Source organism: Silene latifolia, chromosome 3 (genome assembly GCF_048544455.1).
Source record: "Silene latifolia isolate original U9 population chromosome 3, ASM4854445v1, whole genome shotgun sequence".
Classification (NCBI taxonomy): domain Eukaryota; kingdom Viridiplantae; phylum Streptophyta; class Magnoliopsida; order Caryophyllales; family Caryophyllaceae; genus Silene; species Silene latifolia.
This window is the reverse complement of record NC_133528.1, coordinates 69780602-69791345: the sequence shown is the minus strand read 5'-3', so window position 1 is coordinate 69791345 and position 10744 is coordinate 69780602. Positions and strand designations below refer to the sequence as shown.

Sequence of the window (10744 nt, the reverse complement as noted above, 5' to 3'; positions counted from 1 at the left end):
TGGTTGCCATTAAGTAATTCACATTTCCCATGAATTAAGTTCCTATATGTTGTTTGGTTGGAGCACCTTAATTCCCATGATTTTGATAATAAATACTGTTTTATCCTTCATAATATTAATTACTCTAAAATATAAAAAATAAATAAATGGTTTGAACAAGGGTAGAATAGTAATTCTCAAATATAAAGCATGTAGGCATTGGGAATGACCAAGGGGGGGCTAGGTAAGCCAATTCCTACATCATGTGGGAATTAAGTTCATGTACGAAGTTCCAATTCCTCCATTTTAGTTAAAAAAAGGCAACCAAACAAGTGGCTAAAATCCCAATTCATAGGATTTTCAAGTTCTCATGTTTTTAAGAGGCAACCAAACAACTCCTTACTATTCGTACTAGAACTTGAGCCCTTATCCAAACCTTGTTGGAGAGCAACCACAAGTGACTAACTTCACCCCAGAACACTAACAAGTAACAAACACACGTTTTGTGGAACTGAAAAAGCAAGCAATGCCGACCTTAAACCTGTTCACAAACGTACCCGTAGATGCAGTTATTGCATCAGACATTCTCAAAGACGCCACCAAAGCCATCTCTAAAACCCTCTCCAAACCCGAATCTGTAACTTCCTTACTCTCTTATCTTTTCTTCTTCATATTTGCATTGTCAATTGTCATATAATACTGTATTAAGTGTTGAATTTTTGAATTGTTCAAGTATGTAATGGTATTGATAAACGGAGGAGTACCAATTGCATTTGCGGGGACGGAAGAGGCGGCGGCGTATGGTGAATTGGTCTCCATTGGTGGGCTTGGCCCTGGTGTTAATGGTAAATTGAGCTCAATTATTGCTGATATTCTTCAAACTAAGCTTTCTATTGATGCCAATAGGTTCTACATCAAGTTTTATGATGCTCAGGTAACCCGTAACCGTCTCGCTTTAATTGTTTGATACTCCGTCGTCTTTTCTTTTCTTTTCTTTTATATGGACTATGTTCTTTAAACCGCCCCCTTTTGCTTGTTGAGACAAATAGGATTGATACTCCGTTTTCTTTTCTTTTCTTTTATATGGACTATGTTCTTTAAACTGCCCCCTTTTGCTTGTTGAGACAAATAGGAATGGAGCTCACCAATTAAGTAGTGTCGTTTTACCGACAACGATATGTCCAAAATCGAAATGGGTAATTCCGAAAATAAGGCAAAAGTGGAATATGGAAATGGTCTTACGGTTGGAAGAAGGAAGAATTGAGTATTTTGGAGCAACTTTAGTGGTACTAAGCTAAGTATGCAATTGATTGGACAAGCAAAAATATACTTTAGTGTTAAGCAACTGAAAAAGGTACAAAAGAGATCTGTATGATCAACAAGTAATCGAGTTCTTCCTTTATACTGTACTACTTTAGTTGACGAGCAAGTTAAGGGTATGGCTTGCTTTTTCAACATAGTTACTTTTTGCAAGCAATATAGATGATCTAATGAAATATGTTCAAAAGTTAGCTCAAACCTTACCGACTGAAGTTATATGGTACTCTACTACTCGTGCCATTTTTTATGAAAACTTGCTGGGTTATGGGTTAATCTCTTGGTTTTATCTATTTTCTTCGTTAGTTGACTTGCTAGCTGGCATTAGATGGGAAATTCCGTCGAAGGTGATAGTTACCTTGATGAGGATTTGTTAGAAAGGGTGCAAATTATTAATAAGAGAAATATGGGATTGAAGTTAATAGACAGAGAATGGGCGGATGATATTATATTTCAGCTGTGATAATGCATTCTGATCATCTCTGTAATATGAAAGATTTTCGGTCATTTTGAATGCTTCTTCTTGTTATCTCGACCTCCATTTGGATGGCATGGTCCATGGTGGTCCTCAACACGTTTTTGATCAAAGTCGAGATTTAATACCCTTATGAAGCTGAGACTTGGTGGCTGAAAATGTGAAATGTTCTGAAATGCCAGAGATGAAATATATATTTACAAAATTATAAAAAGTATTTGATGAGGATATGTGCAAATAAGAATCGTTGATGAAATTTTAATGCGCAATCGCAACTGAAGACACTGACGACGAAGAATTCTTAGTGCTCTAGTACTCTAGTAACAAATTGAGTAGGATAAGAATAAGGTGGTCGTAGTTATAGGCAAATCAAAAGGGTACAATATGATTAAGCTTGCATTTTGCGTGAAATAATTGTGTCATGTATTTGCTTAAATAGGCTCGTAATTTTATTGACAAATTTCATTAATTTTTCTAGCAAATGTGTTGCTAACCTTGATGATATGGATACCGTAAATGGAATATATATTAATGCTTATGCCAACAATATTCAATACTTGTAATAGTGTTGCAAGCAAGTGTCTTATGTTTGGAAAATTGACTACAACAAGGGATGACCACCCGAATCCGCATGACCCGGTCCGGATCTGGATCGTATTATTTCAGACCCGTTGGATTTGGGTCCAGTAGTTTTGAAACGTGAACAAGCCTCTTTGGATCTTGTTACCCGGATCTGGACTTGGATCAGACCCGAGGATCTGTTTTCATAATTAAAACATGATTTTTTAAAATTAAAAACTATCATCTTGTAGACATACACCCCTGTGCTTCTTTAGTTGTTTCGTCTACTAGTCTCAAAGATGATTTTTTTGTCAACACTTTTCCTCTCATTCTCTCATTAGATTTACCCCCTCAAGTCCTCAACCCACACCCGACCTCGCCGTTCGCCCAAGCCATTGCTTCTCAAGTTCGTCCAGTCTTTATCTTTGCAAACCACTGTTCTGCCAATGCCAGCCACATACCGCCTCAAACATCATTTTTTTGTGTGTACAATGTACAATGTAGTCTACAACCCTCCTTTCTGTGTAAATAAAAAGAAAAGGTTAATCAACTAACCGTAATTTAATGTGAACAAAATATTACTCTGTACTATAACAAAGTATTGAACTAATTAGGCCCATACTTTTCTTATGCCTTGCATCCGTAGTCATAATAATTGTTGCAAAGGACCTAAAATGTGCTTTAGGCTCTTAATAGTCCCAACAAAATGATCAAGTCACACGTTTTTTTTTTTTTTTTTTTTTTTTTACTTTCTCGTGACACAGTGGTTTTCTTATTGTTGGTAAATGTTCAAAGTACAGTATGTCAAAATGCCAAAGGGTAGCCATGGTTCAGTAAACATAAGAACGACGCTTGTCTCATTATTGTGTGGGATAAAACCTCATATTTGGACCTGAGAGTATAACCAATTAAGTTGAATGACATTTCATGTGTGATCAAACTTATTTAACTGGATATCAAATTCTCCCTGAACCCATGAAATCTCCACCTGAGGCTTACCAAGTGACTGTAGACTGTCTCAAGGATCTTAATTTTCACTTATTCCTCGTAATCATTTCACAGAGACATTAATCCACACAGGGTCTACAGTCTGGTTTTCCATTTTATCTATTTGATTATCTGTGGTGTGTGTTGCTCGCTTATAATATTCTTTCTTTTTTTTTTTTTTTTTCTGTTGCAGCGTCCTTTCTTTGGATTTAATGGCTCGACATTCTGACGTGCGACCCTTCTCAGGGTGGTTGTTCTAGATAACCAGTCTTAAAACAAAAAAATTGTGTAAAGATTGGGAATTGTTTCATACAACATAAAACATAATCGCAAGCTGTTGTCTTTTCCCTTATTTCGTGTATCTATTGTTCTCAATAGCAAGGCATGTTGCCTACTCTGTAAATTATCAAGCTTGGATAGATCAAGCCTACTTTGTGCCCCTCTTCGGCTAATCAGCTCCGTGCGTTTAGCATATGATGGTAGATTTATCTCAGGTTATACCTCTTCTGTTTATGTAACATTGGATATCACGGGTATTATGAAGGGTTTGTGCTACACGGGCATCATTTTCAAATTGTTTTTTCTTTTTGGTTCAAATAAGGATATGGGAGAGGGAGATTCAAACCCGTGACCTTCGTCTTAACCATTAGGCTAAGAGCTTTTCGGTTTGAAATTTGTAATGTAACTTATTATATTACTAGTTGAGGCGAGCACATATAAACGCATAGAATGGAACATTGTGGAACTACACACATATGCAACATTGTATTGTACATAAAACACCTACACTGACGAGTTTCAAACATCATCAAAACTAAATGGCTCGGCCCTTAGCTAGTTCACGTACAGTTAGCCTTACATGTTAAGAAACATCAAGTTATTCACAAATAATTCAAATTTTGATTACTGTTAAGTATTAAGCTAGGTCCAACAAAAATGATGAAAAAGTCCACTTGTCAGGAGTCATGACAATGCAGTTAATATTACTTAGAACGGAACCGTTTAACCTTTGTTATCAATTAAGGGCTACGAATGCTTGATTCTTCGATAAACCATCTCTTTCACACAACAAACAACCAAACTTAGAACAATAAACATGTATTATAAGATCAAATAAACTTACCAAACCAAAAACCATAATGAAACGAACACGAATATACAAAAAGCTTCTCATATGTTGGCCGTTTGGTCGGTTTTCTCTTGTGTAAGGCTTGCTTCATATATTTTCCTACCAATTACTGATTTAGCAGTTGGACATTTGATTTGGAGAGTTCATAATGCCAGTTCATAACAAGAACTTGGCAGCCATGTGTAGCATCTGTGTTATGAATTGATTTACATCCTGCTATTAATTGATTTACAAATATAGTTCTTTTACAACGATAAAATTAACTTTGGGAAATATGTTAAATTGTCGGTAGAGGATGGCTGTCAGGAAGGTAGCCGACCCTTCCGCGCAACTTTATAGTCCGACGGTACATCTCAAACAACACGAAACAGTCCAACAAGAGAACTATTGCTACTTTTAAAGGTAAAAACAACATTTGTGAAGAAACAAGGTACTGACTGTTGTCGAATTATAAGACGATTACAAACTGTTCAGTGTCACCATAGCATTACATAAAAAACCCAAGAATGGAAGTAACAAAATATTACACAGGTATAAACCAGTTTATTGCACCAATTCGTTAATATTACCAAGTATCCCAGGCCCCTAACTAACATTCATAGCAAGTACATAGAGCATTTCGAAGGGGTGAAGAGTGATTACTTAACTAAATAGACAGTGACACTTCTCGCTCACACTCACCATAGCTTACTCAACATCGTGTTCCACGGTGTTGGCTCGCTCACATTCATCACTCCATTCACTATATTTGTAGGAACAAAACAGGAACATGAGTCACAAGTAGAGCTAGCAAGAGCAAAAACAACTTGTATGAGATTGTCAAACATGTTATACCAACCGATTAACACGGTTTGTTGTTGAAGAGAAATATTCAAGCACTTGGGTTAGGCTAACATACAAGACTATCACACAGTAGCTCAGCTCCCTAATATTAAAATAAGCCAAAACTTACATGTTAATGGGAACATTTAAAGATGTGACAGAAGCGGTGAAGCTCTCCTAGCATATCCCGCATACTCCTTCCCCAATCAGGTTCTCCATATCACTGGCGACCACGTAAGACAATACAACTGTCATTAGAACATATCTACAACTCGGTCGAGGTTAAACAAAATTATCGCTAATAAGTAATAACCACCTAAGCAAGTCAGCTCTGCATTTCTTTAGACATTAATGAATTCCTAAGAAAGTTTCAGTCTTTGAACATCAAAATAACAAGATGCTCCCAAACATGTCACAACTCCATTTCATAAACAAAATTGAGCGAGCCGATGTAAGGGCTTTAAGCACTACTTCTACCGTCTGAGTCATTTGTTTAAATATGATTAAAATACCCTAACAAAGACTAAACAAAATGGTGATTTTACAGATCACAAGGCAAAGATCTGTTCACATAAGTACAAAATTAACGCATCCAGAGGTGCAAAAAAAATACAGCGTCTCATTCAAACAAATGGAAAATTGTCCTGCATATGAACACCTGCAATCTATAAGCTACCAATCCACCCAGAAACAAAGATAAAAATAATAAACATTGAGAAGACGAAAAAACGCTAATGGAATACGAAAAACGAATTTACACAATCAAGCGGAATTTGAATAATTAGGGTCATAATCAATAACTTATAGATTTTAGCTGAAGCTCTCACTCCGCAACCAACGACAACTGCAACTGCAACCACAACGACGACAATATCTAAATCCATAAAAGCAATAAAAGGAAGGTAACAAACACTCCGAATGCAGGCCGGGATATTTTTTTTGCAATACGACCTGGCAACCCAACTGGCGCAACATTATGAACAGAGTCAGAGTCAACAGTGAGAGTGAATGTAGCCTAGAAACCACCAAGTACTCGGAAATGCAATCATGCAACATACGGGTACAAGTCGACTGAAACATGTTCTAGACAAGCTTTTTATTCATACATAGACCACTGGCGGTAAACCACTGAAGCATGAGCCCGATGACACTTTATTCATACACAGAATGATACTATATAGCTCATCTTACCACTCGTATTTCATCCAAACTCAAGATTAGTGTGCAAATCATTATTTTTCAAGCACGATCTTTGCAAGCTCGATTGCTTTTTTCGCGACCTAAAAACTTTTCAACTATAGCTAGTGTGAACTCCATGGTGGTGCCTGGTCCTCTGCTGGTGATGAGGTTTCCATCCACCACAATTCTATTCTCTATTTCGCTTGGGCCTGACAACTTATTGCACATTGTAGGAAAAGCGGTGAAACCCAAATTAAAGACTTAATTAGAATCTGATGAAGAATTAGGATAGTCTTCATGCCCAATTTCGGCATAGATCAAGTTGTAGATCGACTCTTCATCATCAGCGGGCAGCGTAGGTGGAATAACCTCTTTCTCCCATGACATAGGCACGGTGACAAGAATGTGATGCCTCCTGACACCAGACGATGATCAACATGGGTCGCAACCCATATATAAGGGCCCTTTTGTTTAGCATCCGAATAGAAGTCCTCTTTTCCCGCAAATCTAGCCCCTAATGTTCTTGCCTGACGAAAACTATCATGGCAGTTGGCTTCGTCAAACTCGATAAAAGCGAAGCCTACAAAACCTTGCTTGTTTGTAGACACAGGGTACACTTTTTTAACCGCAATGAAACTGGAGTCATGAAGCATTTGCGTCAACCACCCAAAATTAGGGTTTAAACCCTTTCCATTCCCATCATAACGAACCGGGAGATTATGGAGAATGCAAGTAAAAGGCTGTGCGTAACGATAACGTGATTGTAGCTCCGATACACCAGCCATATTTTTTTTAGAGAGAAATTTAGAGAGAAATTAAAGAGTAAATGTTTGATAATTTAGATTTTGACCTAAAACATTATGAAGACATATTTATAGAATTATTTTGGTCAAATTGAATATTATTGGTCAAATTGAATATTTATTAAAGTTCTGATAAAGTTTTGCATGCAGTGGTCAAACTGAGAAATCTAATCAAATAGTGACAACGCTTGAATTGAAAAACCGTTCTTTCATAATTAAAAATGATAACGGTTACAAGAAACCCGTATCTATAACATAACAAAGAGTACCACAAACCGTTGCTGGTGCTAATTTAGTAACGGTTTTCGAAATGCCGTTTTCTTAAACCGGTAACGGTTGTCTAACAACCGTTGATAAGAGCGATTTTATAACGAGCTTTTGGAAACCGTTAAAATGTTTTTGATAACGGTTTGTTAAGTAGCTGTTCTCACATTATAATAACAACGGTTTTCGTGGGAAACCGTTATTCTCATTATCGCGGTCTAGGTTTTCGCCAATATTTGGAAAACGGTAATCTAAGTATCGTTATTAAATGCATTAAACCGTTGTGATACGCTCCTTATTGATTGCCAGATTTGGCGTAGTGAATGAACACTTTTGAAGTTGTTTTGAATACTTATGGAACAGTTAGTGTGAGGTTTAGAATAATAACTTAGGATATGCGTAGTTGTGCTTTCAGCTATACAACTGGTGTTATCTGGGAGTGATGCATCAGTGTAATAAGTTGTTGGTGTTATCCCGGAGTGATGCATCAGTAGTCGAATCGGGTGTGAAGTCATTCCAGGAGTTATGTACATATCTTAGACTAGGGCCTCGTACCGGTGTTATCCTGGAGTGATGCACAATGAGGTAAATCACCACCCTATTATAGTTGAGTGGTATTATGGTACTTTAGTGTAGTCCCGAGTGAAAATCTACACTAAGACATTAGATGGGTTTTCCATAAGGAGTATTTGATATCTATATATAATAATAAAAATACAAACTAAACATATAATTTTTTGCCACATCAACATTTGTCACTTATTCACTCATTTACCCTTCACCTCATCAACAACACATTTACTTTAAAATTAAAATAAAGAAAAGACTACCAAGCAACAACTCTTCATCTTCTCTCATATTCATTACCTATTTTATAAATAAAAGCGCACCAAGCGATAACTCTTAACTCATTTACTTGTGTTAGGCGACCTTGAACAAGATTATTATAAACCGGGTCATTTTAATAGTTGTCCTTATACATTACCTTTTTTATGTTTAGATTCGTTTTATACCTTTTTTATGTAAAACTATCTTATACAAGTAACAAGACTATCCAAATTTTTTAGAAGCAAAATATTTCGCGAAAACTTACCATTTCATATAGATTTATTTTTCTAGTAGCTTTAGTCAATAGATTTTCTATTATAGTGGTTAAATAATAAGTCTTTGAAATAGGATGCTTAAATGACAAAAATATGAAAGTCCTGTGCAAGGCACGGGTAGCAAAACTAGTTGTATCTTATACTTTAATGTTTTGAACTTTGATTTGGATTTTCATTGTTCAATGTTTATTTATGTTTTGAACATATTATGTTTTATTGAAATTTCATATTTCAAGTAATTATTGTTTTGGCATTTACTTGATTTTTAACTTATTGAAATGTGGCTGGAAGAATGACTGAGTTACTCCCCACTGATTGTGGCGGTTATGTATATAACATGACATGTTTTGGTTTTTGCTAGGATTGGAGAGTGAGCTAGCGAGTAGTAGATCCTACTCTTTTGTTTAATTTATTTCGGATATTGTTACACTATTTCGAGGTTTTAATTTTTAGTCCTTTTTAGCAAAAGTGACAATTGTATTGACTACCTTTTCAGATATGTTCCACGTAGATTATATTTATCTTCGAGTTTGAGTTTTTAATTTATTATTGTGTATTTAATCCCATTCGACAGTGTTTCTGCCACTGTTTTGCACTAGATTTTATAGGGGATTACATTCTATATGCACATGATGATGACTACTCGATAACATAAACTGTACAGTTTTCTTTTCAATATTCATGATCATGGATGGACTTCAATTCCAAGATAGACTTCGGGTCTATGTTCATGTTCATGGATGGAGTTCAGGTCCAAGATAGACTTTTGGTCTATGAGCTCATTTCTGATCATCGATTGTGTCGACAATTGTCATGGACTTTTATTTTCATATACAAGATCCCCATTATATAGTCCATCAAACTTCGCGCGGAAATTTATCGGTTCCATGAATATGTCAATATATTTTTTTTTTTTTTTGCAAAAAATTATCATTTCATTTCAATTTGAAAAGAAATTACATTTTGCAAAAGCTATATCCAATAGGAAATACAACAAGAGATGGCCACTACAAAAAAACCAACACTAGCTAATTAGCTATAGATACTTAAAAGAATAATGTTTTGATATACCTTATACGATTTCATGAGCAGCCTAACAGGCACTATGTACTTAATCCTTCGTATAACCACCTCAAAGCTATTGCTATGCTGCCTGAAAATACGACCATTCCGTTCCTGCCAAAGCTGGTAAACGACTGCAGCTAAAGCAATGTAAAATCAGTCCCGTCTCCAAGCTGCAGTATGAGGAGCATGAGTAGTAGACCATTCCTGCAGAAGATCATTTCCTGACCACTGCAACTGAAGTAAAACGCTCAAGACTCGGATTTTAGTCGAAACTGACTCGATTTGGACAGTGTTATGGACTGTTTAATCGTGATAAAAACGACTAAAAACTCAACAAAAACTCGAGGATCGCAATCGAATCAATGACGTAATCGTTTAAACCACGGTTCCAGAACTCTACAATCGAATAGAGTAAAGGATGTGATTGGGATATGAATTAACCCAAGCACACAGCCACTAGGTTAAGACTAAAGGATAATTTTCAAGCACACAGCAAAGAAAAATACCCGACTCTAAGCACTAAGCAAAAGAGGTTAGTAGAAATCAATGTTTCTAACTTGTGTTTGTTCATTCATCAAATTCTGATTTTCTCATGTCTAACATTGGCTTTTATACTACAAGCCATACAATCTTGACCCTTGATTACAAACTAAGATCTAAGGCTCACATAAGGGCCGAAAAAACAACAAGAAAAACGGTCCTCTAGACCTTACACAACTTACACAAGACAATGACATAAAGCATAAGGATACAACCTCCCTTTGGCATGTTCTATTGACTTATTTATGATCACAATAGACCTTTTAGAAGCTCACAAAACCGGTTCATGCTTTTGGTAGCCTTCCAAAGGTGTATTAGAACTTGCTTGTTCAAAAGAGGAAAGGTTGAAAGCGACCCCTTGATATGTCTATAAAACCGTGCAAATGTCCCCATCACTCGGTTTTATCTACCTTGTTCCACATGGTTCAATTCCTTTTAAGACAAAAGATATCATGTAAAAATCCTCCAATCCTTGGTATGAGGATCCTAGGCCAAAAGTTCGACATTTTCCTTAGACGGG

The 10744-nt window shown here is 36.2% G+C and overlaps 1 protein-coding gene across 1 annotated transcript; it reads left to right on the top strand.

Annotated features, from left to right (window-relative positions):
* The first annotated feature begins 409 nt into the window (after positions 1-409).
* LOC141647708 (uncharacterized) lies at positions 410-3872 on the top strand. The gene is made up of 3 exons (XM_074456005.1): positions 410-616; positions 713-913; positions 3513-3872. The coding sequence occupies exons 1-3, from the start codon at positions 506-508 to the stop codon at positions 3546-3548; spliced, it is 348 nt and encodes a 115-aa protein (XP_074312106.1). The 5' UTR covers positions 410-505; the 3' UTR covers positions 3549-3872.
* Positions 3873-10744: the final 6872 nt, after the last annotated feature.

What these genes read in the sequence shown, in the direction of transcription:
- LOC141647708 (XM_074456005.1), top strand. Translation starts at nt 506, where the DNA reads ATGCCGACCTTAAACCTGTTCACAAACGTACCCGTAGATGCAGTTATT. An exon ending in CCCTCTCCAAACCCGAATCT is followed by an intron (nt 617 to 712) that starts GTAACTTCCTTA and finishes GAATTGTTCAAG; the next exon opens with TATGTAATGGTATTGATAAA. An exon ending in TCAAGTTTTATGATGCTCAG is followed by an intron (nt 914 to 3,512) that starts GTAACCCGTAAC and finishes TTTCTGTTGCAG; the next exon opens with CGTCCTTTCTTTGGATTTAA.